Below are 21,710 nucleotides of genomic sequence, written 5' to 3' on the forward strand. Positions count from 1 at the left end.
CTGGATAGAAACGCACTTACATTGTATTTGAAACATGCATGTTTGAAACCTTAAAAGGCTGAAGAGAACATATCTAAATGTTCAGTAAATAAGCTACCTTCTGGTTGCTTGTACATTTGGAAAATTGCTCTTATATTAACAGTTTCCAGGTAAACGGCTGAACAACAGAATCCAGGCAATGGATAGATAGGTATCAAACCTGCCTCAGCCATGTTTATGCAATATCCTTGTTTACAAACAACCTGCACATTCATGTCTGATTCAGAAAACTGGAAGCATCTACTTGAGAGGGGGAGTCCATGTTGTATCGATGGACCCTAACCCATTCTGCAAATGCATTAGACCAGTGTGGAAAACCTATGCTGCATAAACACTGCAATGCGTATTCAATTGATTTGAGCCTAATGTACAGAAAGCTGTGAATATCACTGGGAGATTCCACATCTAAGGCATTCGACGCCTTATATCACAAATTCATGCTTTGCAGGATACCTCTATAGCCCATATAGCCTATATCCTGTTTCATTGCATTATCTGCATGTCCGAAGCCTCCCATAGGGGCTCAGAATGACCACTGGCCCCAGTGACCCTCAGCTCTGCTGTCACCCTTCATCATCCCGTGCTTCATCTTGGATGGTGTGGTCACCTAGCAACGGAGGCCAGGGTTCGCGGCTCATGGACCAGAGGCTATTGGGAAATTAATCGATACTCCTCGGCCAAACTCGGCTCATCCCCTTCCCCCCCTTATTATGGCCAAATGAGACGAGGCATTTCTCACTTTTCTACACCTCTGTTTGTGAGGATATCCTGTTACAGAACAAGAAATGGCTCTGCTTGCCAGCAGCCTTCAACGAGGATGCTTATCTATGTATCTGTCCCTTCATCCACCATCCATTTCACCAATGAATGGTGGAAGGGACAAATAAAGCAAATTTGTAAGGATTTTATTATCTTTGAATTGAGTATGGCTTTCAGTCATATAATGCTGACCGGAGATTGTTTTGGTGCAAGATCCTCTGCTATGTACAGTATGGTCAGCACAATGTTTCTGACGGCATTTAGTGCCTGCACTCCATTTTAGAGTGTTTGGATTTTCAGTTCGATTCACGAAATCGTATTAAACAACTCTCTGATATGAACACAACGATCATTTCCAATAAAGCAGAATTAATAAATGCTAATAGGATATTGGATTCAGAAATAAAGGTGAAGTTGAGGTTTAGGCATATAGCTAGTGCTATCTAGCAATCCAGATCTGTTTAGCAGGATCCCTGTTTATTATGAAGGTCCCCAACCTTTATAATCAGGCAAGGGTCAGTCACCTTTGATCCCCTCCGACCATACTGGGAGGATGGGCAAAATTCGATCACCTTAAACAGTTTAAGACAGAAGGGCAGAGAAGGAGAGGAAGTAGGAGGAGGAGGAGGAGGAGGAGAGGGAGGAGGTGTAACAAACCAGTGCTAATCTGTTCCCTGATCAGAGCCATCAGACTGAATGGGGAGACTAAAGTAGATCTGGTAGGCCATCTGTGCTGATTTACCTCCATTGTCTTCCACACTAAAAAGAGGAACACCATTTTTTGCCATTCCTGTACAAATGATTTCACAACAATTTAGAGATTTCACGCTAAAATCACTGCAGCCGATGTTGAACATTTTAATATGGTTTTGATCATATTTATGTCTTACATGTGGGATACATGTGTGACAAAAAAGAAACTGTCTTCGCACAGTAATAGTTGTAGTACTGAAAGCACCAAAGCATACTGCAGAGGCACACACCGAGGCAGCTGTGGCGGTAGCCATCTTTTGGAGATTCTCCACAGATCAGACAAACAGCTTTCGTAACGTTTGTTGGTCATCCCGATAAGAGGATGCCGCGTACACACAGATGGCTGTCCAGCGCGTGGCCGGAGGTGGGCCGTGAAATTACCCCCCCCAGCTGGACACTGTGGACAGGTCACTGATCTCCAATCCCTTCCTTTTGAGCCAGCTGCCAGCAGGCCATGCTAATGGTGAACCCCTCCCCCTCAGAGGCCAGGCCACAGGGAGTGTCCAGCTGCACCCCACTCCCCGGCCTTTCACTGGACACCATAGAGCCTGGGGGGGCGGGGGCAGGGGCAGGGGTGGAGGCCCACAGGAGAGGCAGATGAGAGCAACAGCCACAAGGATGAAGCATGGAGGCATGACAAGAGAAGAGAAAATAACATTTTAACCATAAAACTGAGTCGCCGCCTCTGGAAACTGGTGAGACAGTATGTGTTTGTGTGAGAGTACGGCTCCCATTGTCCCTGTTCAATGTCCAGGTGAGGATAGAATGCTGGAGGATACAGAATGGATGGAGGAGCTCTGGAGGAGGCATTGGCTCAGCAACACATTACATTTGGATGTGTCTGATGCTAATGTGATGCTCTTACAGCCAGTACTGTTTCCAGTTCGATGACTTGGCATGGGCCCATCCTGCACAGGGGGTGGTAGCTCTACTGAGCTGGAGCCTGGCTGCCTACTGAGAGAAGGCTTTTGGGTTTGGTTGCCTGGAGTAATGTCGATAAATCAATAGGACACACGTCACTGCGGGCCTGAGAAGCCACATGAAACTGCCATTGATCGGCATAAAGTGTAGCGGAGGGGAGGGGAGGAGGGTTGGGGGGGGCTGAACCGAGGTGTTGGGATGGGAGGTACCAGGAGTCGAGAACCCGACCTCCACAATGAAGGCCCGGGTCAAATGTCAGGGCAGTGGCCAGTAGCCCTTGAACAACACTGCAGAGCCACGTGCCCATCAACACCACTATGTCACAGCTTACAAAACAGGAACAGCTCCATCTCAGCAATACACTGCAATGGTGCACTCTGACACATTACTTGACTGACTGGCCCTGTACAATACAAATATAGCCTATAATGTCACATTGTAGCTGTTTCCACTGAAATAGATCATGTAATAAACTTAGGAAATACATAATCACGTAGGAATTTCCTTGTGATTTAATTGTGTTTCATTTTAGTGAACGGAAAGCTTCATCAACTTAAACCAAACCAAATTGAAGGAAAGTCTTAGAAAAGGCACTCAATACACAGAACATGGTTTTCCATAACCACTGTTTCCTCCGACTCAATGTCCATGACCGCAGCATTGTATACCAGATCCACTGTAGCAAGTCCCCACAACCAATTCCCTCCTCCTCCTGCATTTTCAGCAGTAGTTTCGATTGCCGATCAATACAACAACACATGATCAACACAGACCAGATCATGATATCCATCCCCCTCACTTAGGGCGGACCAGTGGAGCACCAGGAGCCAATGAGTCCCCTGTTTAAAGTGTGATAAGTTCAATGCACACTGCAGACAGACAAGAGTATGTCTGGTGTCAAGTTCTCTTGACATTCTGTCTGGCTCTGGTGCAGCGTTTTGATCTTCAGTGCTGACCAAGAGGAAAGCCTAGGCAATCCCTCAGCCACTCCCTCTCTCTCTCATCCAATTTCTCTTTGCTCTCTGGCCTTGCCCCTACATTTGCTCATGGTGAGCTAATGGCCAGCACATTGATCATGCTTGTTCGACCTCCAAATTGAGGTCAACCACGAAAGAAGCCCTCTCCAATGTCAGGAAACCACTGCTGATTTCAACAGTAATATGTGCATTATTAGCTTTTCTGAAATGATCGAATGTATTTTCTTTTTTTTCTATTGCCACATGGAACGTCTATTGTTAAATATCTGTCCCATTACAATTTTTATTTATTTAGGCCTACTCAACGTTATTACACATTGCATAATTTCTTTAAAAGTGGAATATATATATCCAACATCGTTGCATTCATTTCCCGGGCACTTTCATTATCACCATAGGTACATGAAATAGGCAGGTGTAAATAAATACATGGCAGCCTCTGTCCTTGCTCTGCGAGTTTCCATGGAAACGGCTGATAGAGTATCTTATCGATCGCGGTGTCGTCTGAATTGTGTAGCCTCCTGAACCGACTTTTTTTCTGCAGTGATGGGCGTGGATCAATATCCCGATATTGTATGCTTTTTCGCCTTCCGTCCTCCATAATAGCAAAAGATAGAACAAATAATTGGAAAATGTCAGAGATACTATTTCTAGAAAAGTCTAATGATCAACTGAAATAATTTCATTGACATTAAAAAGAGCATTTAAATGTATTTTATCCAAAAATGTGACGGATGCTCTTGTATGGCGCGCGCATGTTTTGGGGGGCAGAATAATGATCGCGCAGCCCTCAACATTCTGTCACAGACACTCCATAATCACCCATTTCCTTTAGTCTCAATATTTACGCATAGCCTACAGTCAGGGTGCATTCACCCAAATTTGTATCCATTTACCCAAATCGTCTCTCTATAGTCGAATGAGTATATTTAACCAACTGCTAAATAAAAGTCTATTCATCTGTTCTGAACGTAATGGCGTGAGAGGAGCCGCAGCGGACCTGGGGGAGCTCGTTTAAATCTTGCCTGAGGGATCCCCCCAGCTAGGGGTCATGGTTGAAGTCATGGAGCATCGGATTTAAAGGTGGGCGCTCCTCAAGGTGTCTCTGTCGCCCCGAGGCACGGTCATCACAATTCCTAGATAGGTGGAAATGGAAGTGCAGAGTGGACAAAGGCTTTTGAACACTTCTAGAAATGTTAGCCAAGGAGCTTGGTGATGGTCAACCACCTTCAATAAAAACACCTTGCCCTTACCAATACACTATAGGCTTGTACTGTCTCACAATTTATCTTGTCTCCAAACCAACATTTTTTCAGGACCTATTGATATGGGGGGCAAAGTATTATTGTAGTGTCAGTTTCATTCAGTGTGAGGCTACTAATAAACAGACAGATATGATATTAGGCTTTGAAAAAGAGAGTAAAATAATATGGCCTATTTTACTTCCAGCATGACATGTAGTCAGTGAGAGTGTGTTATGGATGTCCATGTTTACAAAAAAAGGGAACATGGAATGCATAGAAGCAGACTGAAGGTGGTTTGTAAGTGGACTGGTGTCATGCTGCTTATTCTTTCTAGTCCAGCACCAACCTGATATATATACAGTCTCTCCCCACACAGAGATGTCAATATGTTTGGTCTTCACTGGGTGGAATGCGCCCTCAGGCACCCATATGAAATTAGCTGACCATTCCCATGTTGGTTCCTTTCATGCCCCCTCTTAATGCTGTGTATACTACTGTATCAATAATTCAGCCACAATTTAGTTGTAGTTGTGCCACATGTTACAGGTCAATTGTAATGGTTAGATTGCACTGTATGCCTGCTATACTCTAGATAGAACTTTTGTGGCCAACCCATATCTTAGAAAAAAAGGAACTAAGTAGAACCATACAGGGTTCTTCGGTTTGTCCCCATAGGGGAACTCTTTTTGGTCCTAGGTAGAACCCTTTGCAGAGGGTTCTACTTATAACCTTCTATGTAGGGTTCCTCATAGAACCCTCTGTAAAGGGTTCTAGGTGGAACCCTCTATGAATGGTTCCACCTTTCTTATTAGCCTTTAAAATGAAACAATTTATGACAATACCTTACATATATCATAAGGCCTTTCATTGAGAGACTAGTTATACCCTAACACAGAGGTGTTATGAAACTCATGGTTTACAGGCCACATCTGGCCTGCCAGTCACATCACTACATTTTTACATTTTAGTAATTTATCAGACACTCTTATCCAGAGAGACTCACCGTAGCAAGTGCATACATTTTCATACTTAAAAAAAATATTTAATGCTGGTTACCTAATAGGTAATGAAGCCACAACCCTGTTTTTTCAAGCACCATGCTCTACCAACTGAGCCACACAGGACCATTGTGCTGGCTTGCAAAGTGATGTCTAATTCCTATTGGAATCCAGCCAGTGAGGATATCCAACAACTTGAACATTTAATCACCCACAACCTGCATTCAGAATGACTGCCAAGGTAGGGAAGATTGATAAAAGAGACTAATTAAACCATCTCAACTGGAACAACCATCTCAGTAATGGGTGCATTCAGTCCAACTACTAACAGATTTGATTAGTTTAGAAAAGTGTATCTTATTTATCTTTGTGTAGCGTAAGATCAATCAATCAATCAATGTACATGCAAAAACACAGATATTGAAACAAACAATTCTAAAAATCAACCTGCTATAGAGCATGCTGGGAAATATAAGAAGGTTTGGGAATGGTTTCGAGTGTTTTACTCTATACAGAGTAAAAATGACCACAATCACTCTCACCTTTGGTTATTAAAACTAACACTATATTTCAAACGGAAATATCTTGTTCATATAAGTATTCAGACCCTTTACCATGAGACCTGAAATTGAGCTCAGGTGCATCCTGTTTCCATTGATCATCCTTGATATGGTTCTACAACTTGATAGGAGTCTACCTGTGGTAAATTCAATCGATTGGACATGATTTGGAAAGGCACACAACTGTCTATATACAGTCCCACAGTTGACAGTGCATGTCAGAGCAAAAACCAAGCCATGAGGTCGAAGGAATTGTCTGTAGAGCTCCGAAACATGATTGTGTCGAGACATAGATCTGGGCAGGGGTACCAACAAATGTCTGCAGCATTGAAAATCCCCAAGAACACAGTGGCCTCCATCTTAAATGGAAGAAGTTTGGAATCACAAAGACTCTTCCTAGAGCTGGCCGCCCAGCCAAACTGAGCAAATGAGGGAGAAGGGCCTTGGTCAGGGAGGTGACCAAGAACCTGATGGTCACTCTGACAGAGATCTAGAGTTCCTATTTGGAAGAACCTGCCAGAAGGACAGCCATCTCTGCAGCACTCCACCAATCATATATATGTTTTTATAAATTAGCAAACATTTCTAAAAACCTGTTTTTGCTTTGTCATTATGCGGTATTGTGTGTAGATTGATGAGAATAAAAAAAACAATTTAATCAATTTTAGAATAGAGCTATAACATAACAAAATGTGGACAAATTCAAGGGGTCTGAATACCTTCCGAAGGCACTGTAGGTACAGTTTAAAACATTCTCATACTTATCCTTTTAATAAACTCTGAAGCGTTAAAGTTTAAACATTGAGATTAACACTAATGCTTAGGCACTGTTTAAAATAAAAAAATTAAAAATACAATGAAAACGTACTCAGATTCAAAAGGGTTCTAGGTGGACCCCTTCTTGCCTTCCAAAGAATCCTTCTTCCAAAAGCGGTTCTTATGATGAGAAAGGTTTTAGGTTGAACCCTTTGCCTTACAAAGAACCCTCGTCTTCCAAAAAGGGTTCTTCAGATGAAAATGGTTCTTGGTAGAACCCTATCCCTCAGCAAATAACCCTTTACAAAACCTTTTTTATAAGAGTGTATAAGCTTCACGCTAAAGTGGCTTGTCAAATTCATCATATTGTAGGCCTTCTGTGCTTTGTGACATGGTTCTGACACCAAGTAGCTGAGCCTGAGGTCCATGCTCCACAAAGGAGCAAAAGGCTGAGTGTGTGTCATATGAACACACTTAACTGGGGATGTATCCACTATCCACAGGACTGGTGGGTCCAGACAGGTCTCAGGGGTTCTTTCTATGCCGTCTCCATCGCTGTGTTGGATACTTGCCGTTATCTGGGCGGCTAGCTCAGCCCCGGGTGGTTACTGTTAGCTCCACACACACTACAACAGAAATGGAAATCACTGTAGTGTTTGTGCGTGCTGGATGGGAGGAGGGAGCAAGAGGAGGAAAGTGTCTGCCCTCGCATCCCGCTGAGATGAAAACCCTTCAGCCTGGAGAGGAGGAAACGCTACCAGGGCAGAAGTCAGCCTCCCCGGGCCTCGGCATGTGGGAGAGAAGGAGAATCAAGGAGTCAAACTTTTCTCTCCCTCCAGCAGATTGTGTGTGAGAGCTGTCAAAGTGAGAACCTGGTGCTAAACTTCAGCTGCTCAACTTCATTTGTACATGTAAACGGAACTTCCTGAACATATTACAGTTTACTATAGAATACTACAGTACTTACTATAGAATTCTGTATTAAACTGTAGTGTACTGTACAATACTATACTACACACTACTATCCCTCAATCATGTATAGTGCTTAGTATAGAATTTGTAGTATAATGTAGAATACTATAGTAAATACTACAGTATTATCCACAAAACAACACTGTAATAAATACTACAGAAATGTCAGCAAAAACACTACAGTTCGCAAAAACATTTTTTTTAAACTATAGTAAATACTATAGTATTTCATTTGCATATACCCTGCCCATTCCCCTCGCCCATAACCCAATTTGCACCACCCATATATTGTGTTCCCTACAGGTTATAGAAAAGAGCAGAATCTCTTAACTATCCTTTCAGAACCCAGTCCTACCTACTTACACGTTATGGAATATTTCTCCAGTAGGTTTCCTCAAGGAGAAAGCCTCCACTTCTATATCAAATATAATAAAAAGCAAAAATTGTTTTACAGTAATGTCCCCCAAAACACTACAGTAAATACTGTAGTATACCGTACGGAAGTCTGCAAAAACACTATAGAAAATACTACTATATACTACAGTCGTTACTTAAGCAATAAGGCCTGAGGGTGTGTGGTATATGGCCAATATACCACGGCTAAGGGCTGTTCTTAAGCACGACGCAACGTGTAGAGCCTGGACACAGCACTAACTGTAGTATATTGGCCATATATCACAAACCCCTGAGGTGCCTTATTGCTATTATAAACTGTTTACCAATGTAATTAGAGCAGTAAAAATAACTGTTTAGTCATACCTGTGGTATAAGGTCTGATATACCACAGCTGTCAGCCAATCAGCATTCAGGGCTAGAACCACCCAGTTTATAATTTAGTATATACTACTCTTTTTTTCACTAGTATTTGTACTATAGTAAACTGTAAATACTACAGTATACTACAATAAATGCTAAAAAAGTCAGCAAAAACATTCCTACTATAGTAGACACTATAGTATTTTTTTCATGTGGGATGTACTGTAGGTCCAGTTTTCTACTGTTATGCATTAAAGAAGACGTAGCCTACACCTTCAAGGGCCTTACTGTGTGTTAGATCTGTGCTGGCCCTGTTGTCGTGGCTCTATAAAACTGGTATAAGGGATGTCGCCTAAGTCATCTGACCATCAGCATGCGTTGTCCTGCCTAGCCTTGGGTACTGTAGGTACGGCAGTCAGTAGTTATTCATCATCCGTAATGTTAACGATTACAGCATGTCGATAGCAAACCCAGGAGTTAAATGAGTTTGTGCACTCAGCTACGCCTGTGCTTGCAGTTCAAGGTCATTCCCTTGATCCTGACAGAGGGATGATTCTCGGCTATGTTAGAAGCACACACATCTCGCCCAAGGTCAAGTGTGCCACTATTTAGAACAAATAGATACATAAAACACTCAATCTTGTGAGTGGGTATAGCGTGGGCTCAGACCTTGGCCAGCGTGAAGTCACCAGGCCTTCATATATTTTGTCCGATGCTTGTATTTCAAGTTGAAGTTGTTCTCATCAGTTAGCCTTTTACGTTTCCAAGTCGGGTTGAATGTAATTCAATGGAAAAGTTTGCATAGATTTTTGTCACGTTTAAGGACATGCTAGAGTGTAATGTGCAGAGAGATCTCAAAGGCTCCAGGTGACATACAGAGCATTTTTCATGCACCTGCTGACCAAATGTACATCCGATTTCCTTAAATCTTTTCAGCAAAACGTACCATGACCAAGACTGCTTTTTCATAAGGCTTAAAGCATTGTGTTTGACCAAGTTGGACAGGCAGTTCACGTGTGGAGAGGATACACTTGATTTGGAGTCAGTTAGCAGCTCATGCCTATCGTAATGGACAATGGTGAGGGCAAGTGTCTCTCCCTCCCTCCCCTTTCTCTCCTGGCGTGTTCCCCCCAGAGACACGAGCCTGGCCGGGCGCTCTGATGACCAAGCGTGACATTTAAACCCCTGCCCTCCGGTGGCTTTGGGGGAGGGTGAGGTCCATCTGAGCACAGAGAAAAGGGGTACAAGGCAGAAGCTCTCCCTTCAATCTGCCCTCCTCCTCCCTCCCACTCCCGCAGAAATCCTCAGTGTCAGAACTTAGCCATTGTAAGTGTCCTGAACTGAAGAAAGGGCCTTTGGTAAACAATTCAGCTGTCTACTCGGATCACAATGGAAGCACATCCCATTGCTTTGAGCATCTGTTTCAAGTAGGTAACACTACTGCTCAACACTGACCATATACACATACTCAATCTCAGAATCTGTTCTCCCTGGAAACACCTGCTCACATGGAATCTTATTTAACTTATTTTATGCAAATCAAATAGGAATAGGCTATCACTCTGCATACAGTGCTTTCTATGTTACCACAAAGCAAATCATTTTAGAGTTTTATTTGTGATTAAAATGTAGTGCAGTTGGAAGGGAATACAGTAGAGAAAGAAAGAAACCTGTTTATTGGTGCAAGTACATGGAAGTATTTGTCAATAGTCACATAGGTCTACAGATACTGCATCCTTTATCATCTAGGCCTGAGTCTCATCACGTTCTGCAGCAACCTATCGCCCCCTTGTGGTCGTTTTCAAAGCTACCAAATTGCAAATTATAGTACAGTATGTTTTTTAAATACTTGTGTAATACATATTATTTATACTAGTTCAGAGGTATTCAGTGTGTTTTCCTCTAATTTAGTTCACAGCTCCCCTATTGTTTATTTTTTGGATTATTATATATTTTTTTTACATCAGGCTTTCCCTCAAATTGTTATTGTTCATAGTCATGCTCAGATACCATGTCATCTATATTCCGAGGAGACCCCCAGTTTCCTTTTACCTTATAGCAAAGGGTTAACATCAGCCACAATGCTCTGTTGAAGAACCGCTAATCAGCTAGGAAACATTTGCTGCCCTTCTGGCAAGGTCGAAGGGGTCACAGTCCCTGGCTGAATGTCCAGTCCTCTCCCCCGCTCCCCCCGCTTGCCTCTAAACCCGAACCGCCTCTGGAGCCCACAGGCCCTGCAGGCATAATCACAGCACCCCCTACATGCAGCCTGAGTGTCTTTCTAATCTAAGGCCCAGGGATGGGCCAGTCCATCCGTCTATCAGTCCGTCTGTCTGTTTGTCTGACAGGGCTTCCCTCCTCATCACACGAACTGCCTAGGACGGCTCATATTGACTCAGAGACCCGGGCCTTGGCTCCACATAGGGGGAGAGACGGCCTCTGAAACCAGCCTCATGTTTGACCAGCTGATTGATTTGTTAACACTTGCCATTCGACGTGTGTCCCTGAATTTAATTTCAGAATTCATTTCTTGAGATGTGTGTAGTACAGGCATAATGTTTGAGGGATAGGGGGTGGAGGTAAGTAGCATTGCAATTCAGATGTTGTCTGCTGATGTTGGCGTGTCGTTTTTGATTAATTTGTGCACTTTACCTCATTGGAGTAGGCTAGAAGAGCTTCAATCATACTGTATTTTCTCTGATGTAGTACACACCTGATATACACTGCAACTCAGCTTTTAGACACTAATGTGTACAAGAGCAAATAAACCTTACTAGAAACTACACATGGTAAAACTGTAGCTACATTTTAAGTCCCATCAATGTCATCAAGTAGCCAGTTGCCAATAATTACTAAGCAGTGGAGGCTGGTGAGGGGAGGATGGCTCATAGTAATGGCTGGAATGAAACACGTTTCCATGTGTTCACTCCATTCCAGCCATTACTATGAGCCATCCTCCCTTCACCAGCCTCCACTGTTACAAAGCTATAGGAGTTAGATGAATCTTAAATTATAAAAGCCACCTGTTCAATGTGTACTATTGGATTAAGTATTGGTTAGAATAATCAACCTGGATACACAGGTACTGTAACTACAATATAGTATAACATGACTAGAGAGAGACTTTCTTACTGTCTTTTTATGACAGTGGGCTGTCAATATAATAAAAATGGTTGAAATATGCTTTTTACAGCTCATAAAGATTGTCAATTCGCTGCTGAGTGGGTATTGTCAAAGGCACAGAGGGCATTGCACTAGATTTTTCAGTCCATTCCAATTTCCACTTGAATGTTATCTCCAGTGCCTATAAAAAACAAGAGACAATGAAATGAGGTTATTCTCCAGTGCCGAAGACAAGCCCTGTTTGGATGTAGGAGCTGATTTGATGGACTCTCCCTCTCCCGCCAGCTGGTGTGGTGGAGAGAAGAGAGAGGGCCTGTTTGGATATGCATCACAAAGGCTTCCTGCAGTATTGATCTGCAGTGGGTTAAGGTAGTCTATCAGCAAATGTCCCTCTCTCTGGGAAAAACAACAGCTGATTAAAAGCACACAGCAGCCAGGCAGGAGGCTGCTGATGGCCGGTTATCTCAGCCCAAAGGTCAGTGTGTACAGATATAATCCACTTTCACTTAACAGCTTAATTTAAGTCACACCTCATGCTAATGCCGCCATTTGGCAGTCCCTTTGTTTAAGGTTGGCTATTATTTAACAAGAAGATGATACAGTATTGTATAGATTTTTTTGCGCTCATGCTAATAGCTTCAGGTCTCGCAGACAGGAAGCTGAAGCTCTTTGATCTTGAATTGTAGCAAGAACTTGCGTTTCCTTTTTCCAACCGCGACACTAAAGCAGGTGCACCCAGGTTTGCTGCTGATGGAAGCAGTTATATCTGAGGTTCAGCACTAGTGTGTAGAACTATCTGCTCTTAACCATACAGACTGAAATAACAAACCTTTTTCAAAACTGAGATAAGGCACTTTAATTGATTAAAAACATAAATTTTATCAAATAACTTACAACTGGAGGGTACTGTATATTGATACTTTATATAACAATATAAAATATAAACACAATTTTGCACAGTATAAAGTTCATGGTAATCATAAGACAAAAACAAAATAAGGAATTCTCACAATGAAAATGTCATCCTTTGAAATAAATAAAACTGAGTTTCGCACGTCACAGACCCTAATATACAATTGTAGAAAATATATTTCCCCCAGTCTCCATATCACACACTAGCATGTAACTCAACAATGGAAACAAAAGTATAAACACAAAAAAGGTGGACTAGAAAGAACCATTTCCTTTATCCTTTCCATTGTAACAACAGAATGCAGAGGTACTACTGTGGTGTTGGCGGTGTGCACTACACCTTTTCTTTTAAAACAACTAAAAAGGCCTAGAGGCCATCCAAATTAGAACATCGGTTCTTGTCTTGACAGGTGTCTTATAGGTAAGGTGGAAAGGTCAGAGGTCAGTAGCGTTCCTTGGGTTCGCTGAACTTGCGTTTCTTCGGCACAGAGGCCTGGACATCCTGACTGCAGGGGAACTCGAACTGCGATATCTGCTAATCAGAGAGTGACAGACAGTTTACTAACTAAAGCAAGACTCTAAAATTAATAATGATTGCCAAACAATATTCTGTATACACCTAGATGGGATGGACTGAATGAGTCATATTGACTTGTTAAAAAAACAGGTAGGTTTTATCTTTAAAAGACAATTTGCACATTATTATTATCCTTCCGTGAGTAAGACTGGGGGCTGAAATCTATGATGCTCGAGGGGGCGTGTCTCCCACCATTTTGTCTTTGATGGGACAGGGCTTCTTCTTGCTGACGCTGTGCACCTCAGTCTCAGCCTTTCTCTCCTGCACACACACACACGCACACACACACAAACAGAACAAAGACAATAAATCACAGACTGCAGGGAAGTGCTTGTGAAGCTAGTCATATACACTAGTTTTATAGATATACATCCTCCGTGGTCATTTTTACATGACGTTATACAAAGATGTCTTCCATTTGAACAGAACCAGTAGGAGTTAGATAGGGTTGTGCGTTTTTGGGGGGCACTGACCAGGGTGGACCTGGTGACACGTCCGCTCCTGGTCCTCTTAATGACCATTTCCAGGTCAGATGTCCTCTTTCCCAAAGTGTCCATCTGAGACAGACAGGTCAATCAAACCAGACCGTTACCTTCACAACTAGAGCAGCCCCTATATTACTTTATATTCATACAGTACTATCCCACCTATGTATTTATATTGTTCTGTACTTGCATTTGGTTGATATAAAGCCTATCTTAGTCATGACTATGCAGAATGTACATTTTGCTGTTATTTTACCTGAGAGTTCTCTGTACTCTTCTCACACACCTCCATCTTCTCCTGGCAGTTCACCTGGACCTCTTTGAGCATCAAACACGATGAAAACACAATAAAACAAAACATGGATTTCAGACTGCATTTGACTTCTTAAAATAGAAAATAGCACTACTGTTATCACGTTTAGTGAAACTTCTTTATACTAAGTTTTGAGAGAGGAGGTCCTACCGGAATTGTCCAAGTAAATGTCGTTGTCTGGATTTTCCATTACTTTTACCATGCAGGTCTGAAAGTAGAAACCCCATTACAAATGTTATATACTGTAGATATATCCCATGGGATAGAGACAGCAACGCCCCCTACTGGGTTAAAACAATAGTGCCCTGCCATAGGCACCCAGTCAAATTAGCCCAGATGTATGTCAGCCTCAGGTCTCACCTGCTGACCGCTGATCTTGGTCACTGTCCCCCCCTCCTCCATCTTCAGCTCCCACTGGTCCCTCACGCAGATGGGCTGCTCGTCATCAACCTACAGAGAAAAGGGGACAGCTGTTAGTTAACGTGTCACCCACTAGTCTGGTTGACATTACTCTGACTCTTTAGTTATTTCCAACCCTTTCCTTCATACCTGCTCCAGCCTTTCTCTCTCTGTGGTCACGTCCACCTTCAGGGTGTGGAAGGGAGTGACCACCTCGCCCATGGTCAGGTTAACGGGCTCCTTCTCAAACTGCATGCTATCGCCGTCCCCCTCCATGAAGCCTGGGGGATGGTAGTCCTGGGGAGTGACTGAGATATACACACACACACACACACACACACACACACTCTTTATGTGGTTTAAAAAAAAAATAACATATACTTGTTATATCCTATGAAAGTTGCGCTTCAATTTTACTTCCGTACTCCGTCCGGGTTTTGTCGGCTAAGAATGGGCTTCAAATGTTGATTGTCAAATTCATTAAAATGGGGTCATTTAAGATATATTTATCGTATATATGCCAGTTTTCAACGTATTTGACAGTCAAGAAGCACGAAGCTGAAAAGTTTCATTTGAACTACACACATGAACTACAAATCAAAAGGCAGTGATTGGCAACGTTCACTGAAAAACACTCCCAGCCTAATCTAATATAAAACACATCAAACAGCCTGCAACTAACAGGTTGTTACCTTCCTGTAAGTCCTCAGCTCCAGCAGGCATGCTCCAGCATGCTAACAACGCTGCAGGAGATGTAGTTCAAATGAGACTTTTCTAACTTTTGTAATGTCTTACTTCTTCAGCGTCAAATATTTTGATAAAAGGCATCGGGTATGAGCAAATCAATACACAATTATAAACTGGGTGGTTCGAGCCCTGAATGCTGATTGGCTGAAAGCCATGATATAGCAGACCATATACGATGGGTATGACAAAACATTTATTTTTTACTGCTCTAATTAAGTTGGTAACCAGTTTATAACAGCATTAAGGCACCTCTGGGTTGTGCTAGGACACAACCCTTAGCTGTGGTATATTGGCCATATACCACACCACCTCGGGCCTTATTACTTAAATATACGCTGAGTATACAAAACACCTGCTCTTTCCATGAGATAGACTGACCAGGTTAAAGCTATGATCCCTTATTGATGTCACTTGTTAAATCCACTTCAATCAGTGTAGATGGAGGGGAGGAGACAGGTTAAAGAAGGATTTTTAAGCCTTGAGACAATTGAGACATGGATTGTGTGTGTGCCATTCAAAGGGTGAATGGGCAAGACACAAGATTGAAGTGCCTTTGAACTGGGTATGGTAGTAGTTGCCAGGTGCACCGGTTTGAGTGTGTTTAGAACTGAAACGCAGCTGGATTTTTCACGCTCAACTGTTTCCTGTGTGTATCAAGAATGGTCCACCACCCAAAGGACATCCAGCCAACTTGACACAACTGTGGGAAGCATTGGAATCAACATGGGCCAGCATCCCTGTGGAACGCTTTTGACACCTTGTAGAGTTCATGGCCCGATGATTTGAGGCTGTTCTGAGGGCTCCTAATGTTTGGTATACTCAGTGTAATTAAATGAATTTGATCATTCAAAAGACCCAGGACATGACCCCGGAACAGCGTATTGCATCACATCATCCCTTGTCTTTTAGCTTACTCTACATCATTGTGTGGTCTTTACCGTCGTCGTAGTAGGAGAGTTTCATGTTGAGACAGACATTGTCTGGCAGAGGACCCAGGTTCTGCATCAGTGTGTAGAGTTTACGCACCAGGAGGATGCTGGACTTTTTTGTGTTGCTACAAGCCATCTTTCCCAGATTCTTGCTGTTTTTGCGAAAGCAAAAATAAATGTAAACATTTTTAAACGATTTCAAGTTTCTTTCTTCAATGTTTCTCAATTAAATTCTGCCATGTTATCATTATGTTATACACATTAGGGTTGAATATTTTCCCAGTATTTTACAAATGTTCCATCCCGAGAATAAATCACTTTTGTCCCGGGTAAGCCAGTATTTCCTGCCAAAACCGGATGTGTCATTCAAAAGCATATAAATAGGCCTATGTCTGGATTTTATTAGAGCTGTGATCGAAAATTCATGCCTGATGCAACCTAAACCTGATTAAATACATTTTATGAGCCCTACATTAAAGACATTTAATGAGCCCAAGCCCAAATGATTGAACCGTTATCCAATACAGCTACTGCACATTACATAAGACAGAAAAACATAAAAGCACATAGATGTAGCTAGATATATGCTCTCTTGGGTAAATAAATGAAACAAGTAGTAGCTCCAGTAATCTTTTTGAGTGCAGTATTACTGTACTGCATTGTGTTATACTGTAGTATATGGACTGGAATTACGCAGCTCGTTCAAACCATGATAAAGCAGGGAGAGAACATGCGATTCTGGTGCAGCACATGCGGTCAACAAAGTTACAAGTATAGGCTAGTGAACTTGATTGACATTTTTCATAATATCTCCCCTAATGTTATTAGCCAACCTCCTCTTTCTCTCTCTAGTGTTGCTTCATTCCTTCCTTCCTTTCAACAGTTAAATGTAATACGTTTTGTTGTCCTTATCTTTATCATTCTAATGACATGCTTGAATAATATAGGACCTGAATGAGATGCAGAAGGCTTTCACTTCTCTTCATGAGGATTGGATGGTTATGGGTCTGAATAAATAACTGCTATAGCCTACCGCCATCGCACATTTGCTCTTCTTTCAAACTACCCATGAGTTCTATTGGCTGCTGTATTTAACATTCAGCAAACAAGAGCTTGTGTCCCTCTTCGAATAGTCTATTGGTATAAGAAATGCAAAAACAATCATGTCCAGCAAGCTATTCTAGTCTAGGTTTTCCTGCATGAGATTCCAAGAGCTAAGGAGCATTTTTTACAGAGAGGACAGCGGAGTACAGGTGTGTGCGTATTGCACAAGAGACAGAGGCTATAAGCTTATTATGCATTACCCATCATCATTTATTACCTAAATATAAGGCTAATACTGCATTGGATGTATTACCTGAAAGAGGTAGGCTAGCACATCTAGAGTGCACTCGGAAAGTATTCAGAGCCCTTGACTTTCTCCACATTTATTTTTTACATTACAGCCTTATTCTAAAATGTATTAAATAAAACATGTTCCTCATCAATCCACACACAATACCCCATATTGACAAAACGAAAACAGTTTATTTTAAATTTGGGCAAATTTATGTAAAAAAAACAAAAACAGAAAAACCTTATTTAAATATGTATTCAGACCCTTTGCTATGAGACTCAAAATTGAGCTCAGGTGCATCCTGTTTCCATTGATCATCCTTGAAATGTTTCTACAAGATGATTGGAGTCCACCTGTGGTAAATTAAATTGATTGGACATGATTTGGTAAGGCACACACCTGTCTATATAAGGTCCCACAGTTGACAGAGCCTGTCAGAGCAAAATCCAAGCCAAGAGGTCGAAGGAATTGTCCGCAGAGTTCCGAGACAGGATTGTGTCGAGGCACAGATCTGGGGAAGGGTACCAAAACATTTCTACTGCATTAAAGGTCCCCAAGATCACAGTGGCCTCCATCATTCTTAAATGGAAGAAGTTTGGAACCACCAAGACTCTTCCTAGAGCTGGTCGCTTAACCAAACTGAGCAATCGAGGGAGAAGTGCCTTGGTCATGGAGGTGACCAAGAACCCGATGGTCACACTAAAAGAGATCCAGAGTTCCTCTGTGGAGATGGGAGAACCTTCCAGAAAGACAACCATCTCTGCAGCACTCCACCAATCAGGCCTTTATGGTAGAGTGGCCAGACGGAAGCCACTCCTCAGTAAAAGGCACATGACAGCCCACTTGAAGTTTGCCAAAAGGCACCTAAAGACTCTCAGACCATAAGAAACAAGATTCTCGGGTCTGATGAAAAGATTGAACTCTTTGGCCTGAATGCCAACCGTAATGTCTGCAGGAAACCTGGCACCATCCCTACGGTGAAGCATGGTGGTGGCAGCATCATGCTGTGGGGATGTTTTTCTGCAGCAGGGACTGGGAGACTAGTCAGGATCGAGGGAAAGATGAACAGAACAAAGTACAGAGATCCTTGAAGAAAACCTGCTCCAGAGCGCTCAGGACCTCAGACTGGGGCGAAAGTTCATCTTCCAACAGGACAACAAACCTAAGCACACAGCCAAGACAATGCAGCATTGGCTTCAGGACAAGTCTCTGAATGTCCTTGTGTGGCCCAGCCAAAGCCTGGACTTGAACCTGATTGAACATCTCTGGAGAGACCTGAAAATTGAACCTGATTGAACATCTCTGGAGAGACCTGAAAATAGCTGTGCAGCGACGCTCCCCATCCAACTTAACAGAGCTTGACAAGATCCGCATAGAAGAATGGGAGAAACTCCCCAATACAGGTGTGCCAAGCTTTTTGTGTCATACCCAAGAAGACTCGAGACTGTAATCGCTGCCAAAGGTGCTTCAACAAAGTACTGAGTAAAGGGTCTTTATGTAAATGTGATATTTCATTTTTTTTTTTTATACATTCGCAAAAAACAATTAACTTGTTTTTGCATTGTCATTATGGGGTATTGTGTGTAGATTGATGAGGGGAAAAAACTATTTAATCCATTTTAGAATAAGGCTGTAACGTAACAAAATGTGGAAAAAGTCAAGGGTTCTGAAAACTTTCTGAATGCACTGCATATATAGGCCTATATATGTCAATCTTGAACACGATTATCTATTTTGGATGCAATTTGAATGGAATTGATGGAAAGAAAGACTGCGAGAGAGCATTCACTCATGCAACGATTTAAAGAAACGATAAAGGAGTGTTTTAACCACAGCAATTAAAGAAATATATCATCTTTACAATAAAAAAATAAAGTGATCCCCGAAAGCCAGATGGAGATATGCAAATTAGATGCGCATTCGGTCTTTATATTACTGTAGCATAGGCTATGCTGCAGCAAATGTACGTCTACCTATCACAATAAAAAAAGTTTCAAAGTTACCAAGGGAGGGTCTACATACTGAGATGGGTTGTCGGTTCCCACCCTGAGCGTTGATGATTCATTACGCAGTGACCAGAGGGAAGGCCTTACTGAATCCAGATTTAGACATCGCATATAATTTAACAGTTCCATTTCACGTGCTGTTCATATAAATAATTTATTATCATTTACCGGTCTCCCACAGTTATTTATCCCGGGAAAAGGGAGTGGTTTTGGGCAGTAAATCTCTGTAACCGGGTTCCTGCCATTCAACCCTAATACACATTCAGAAAGCTATACCTTTCAAAGTCAATTTTGGGTCCCTTTTCAGTGTATTGGACTTTGAACTGGTAGCATTCAGTAACCTTCTGTAAATTGTAAAGAAAGACCAGTGTCACAATGAGAAAAGGCTTGATTCAAGAGGTTACACATACTGTAGAGTTTGGTCTAGTCCAGAGAATCAAAGCATTACTATGATTGATGCCTATGGGGTTAAAAAGTAGTCTATTACCTTTGGATTCTCTGGGTCTGTGTATATCTATAGAAAGTGGAAGGAGACTACAAACTTTAGCAATGGAAAATGTAAATGCTTTATATGCTGAAGAAAATATTCGATAAGATATACTCACAGACATAACGACCGTCCGCAACTGTTGGAATACAAGACATTCATTATTTGTAATTAATGAATATTAATAACATGCAGATAATGAATAAACAACTAAATGCTAGCATCTCACTTACGTATTTTCTCTGAAGGGCATCAAAGCATCCCTGCATCCTGGGAGGTGTATAAAAGAGTCTTAATTAATCAACACTGAATTAATAATCTAACTAGGATAAAGGGAAAGGATTTGGCCACAGAGTACTGTACTGTAATTTCCCACTGAGGCTTGGTGGTGTATACTAACCACTGTACAATCTGACTGGCACCAGGGCAGGTGCGCTCCTCCCTGAGGATCATAACTTTCTGCTCTGTGGCATAGAGAGAGAAGTGTAAGGCTACTTCTTGAAGATGTCGGCTAGGGTATCATCATTTAAATAACAATTGAGTTCATTTAAAAATAACATAAATTGTGTTTTGACCTTCAACATATTTTCTCCCATAAGCTTTTTCTGGGAAAAGACCCCTGAGATAAGTGATGCTGGAGACTGCAATGGCCAGCAGTTTCTTCACAACAATCAAGGACTGCTGCTCTGTTGAAACTACATTTGGCAGCAACTGGGTGCGCTATAAAATATAACAAAGACAGGCGCTTACACCAAGGCAATTTGTAGATGTCTGAATAAATAGACGCATGTAGATATTCATAGAATATGCTATTAGAACATGTCATTTGCTAGCTATAAAACAGCAATTCAATAGAACCAAGGCCTGGCTATGGATTGCCAGAGGTTTTACCTGAGCAGCCCGCAAACGTTGTTCACAGGCCATGGTAGTAATAGTTGATAACAAGTTTGTCAAATCTACAAAATTAAGATGAATCAGAAGCCAGGTAGCTAGCTATCAAGGTAAAGATATGGTGAAATATGTAACTAACTAGCTAGCTAAGTACTAGTTTACACAGATAGATACAGAAATATGTTATACTAATCTGGATAGCTACGTTAGCGAACTAGCTATCTACATTACATTTGTTAGCTAACGTAGCTAGCAGTACACACGCCTACTGATCATGACACTGACTTTACTCTACAACCCATTGAGAATAGTATGAAATTGCATAACTCACATAGCTAGCTATTACTACCTAGATAGAGCGCAGTCACTCAATCTGTTTTTTTGTTTAAAAAAATAACAACAAAAATACAATCTAGCTAGCTAGCCAGATCGAATTTACTAAGAAACTGTTGGATGATGGGCCAAACTCGCGCCAGACACACACATTTACCCGCCAAACCTGACAGCTAAAAAAGTAGCCAATCAGAGGGAAGCTTAGATAACGTACATTTTCTTGCCACCACAACATGCATTGAGTGATTAGTGATATCAAAGGTAGTGATATGTCCTGGCCGAAGTAAACACCTAAATTAAGTTGATTATGTTGTGGCTCTGTTGTTAGTGTAGTTTGATGCAACGCTGCGCACAGATTGAATATCCGCACTCTATTGGACACAGCTCTGTCAATCAGCATCTCTCTATGATTAGTAGCATTTCATTGGCTCTCCTGG

The 21,710-nt window shown here is 41.9% G+C and overlaps 1 protein-coding gene across 6 annotated transcripts; it reads right to left on the reverse strand.

The window, feature by feature from the left end:
* Positions 1-12,765: 12,765 nt before the first annotated feature.
* LOC106605330 (HORMA domain-containing protein 1) lies at positions 12,766-21,613 on the reverse strand. 6 transcript variants are annotated; one of them, XM_045718448.1, is made up of 16 exons: positions 21,488-21,611; positions 20,941-21,005; positions 20,625-20,769; positions 20,450-20,513; positions 20,283-20,319; positions 20,168-20,188; positions 20,050-20,076; positions 19,839-19,906; positions 16,230-16,372; positions 14,695-14,852; positions 14,506-14,595; positions 14,296-14,353; positions 14,089-14,150; positions 13,821-13,904; positions 13,540-13,608; positions 12,766-13,305 (listed from the first exon to the last, which is right to left on the reverse strand). In XM_045718448.1, the coding sequence occupies exons 1-16, from the start codon at positions 21,510-21,512 to the stop codon at positions 13,213-13,215; spliced, it is 1,209 nt and encodes a 402-aa protein (XP_045574404.1). In that variant the 5' UTR covers positions 21,513-21,611; the 3' UTR covers positions 12,766-13,212. The 6 variants fall into 6 exon arrangements, with proteins under 6 accessions (XP_045574404.1, XP_014056301.1, XP_045574405.1 ...); XM_014200826.1 differs by lacking the exon at positions 21,488-21,611 and adding an exon at positions 21,272-21,430; XM_045718449.1 differs by lacking the exon at positions 21,488-21,611 and adding an exon at positions 21,290-21,429.
* Between the last annotated feature and the right edge of the window lie 97 nt (positions 21,614-21,710).

Source organism: Salmo salar, chromosome ssa05 (assembly GCF_905237065.1).
Source record: "Salmo salar chromosome ssa05, Ssal_v3.1, whole genome shotgun sequence".
NCBI classification, from domain to species: Eukaryota; Metazoa; Chordata; class Actinopteri; order Salmoniformes; family Salmonidae; genus Salmo; species Salmo salar.

Coding starts and splice junctions, on each gene's coding strand:
- LOC106605330 (XM_045718448.1), bottom strand. CDS start 21,512: ATGCATGTTGTGGTGGCAAGAAAAT. Junction 19,907..20,049: donor CAGACCCAGAGAATCCAAAG/GTAATAGACTAC, acceptor TACAATTTACAG/AAGGTTACTGAATGCTACCA. Junction 14,596..14,694: donor AGAGAGAAAGGCTGGAGCAG/GTATGAAGGAAA, acceptor TTTTCTCTGTAG/GTTGATGACGAGCAGCCCAT.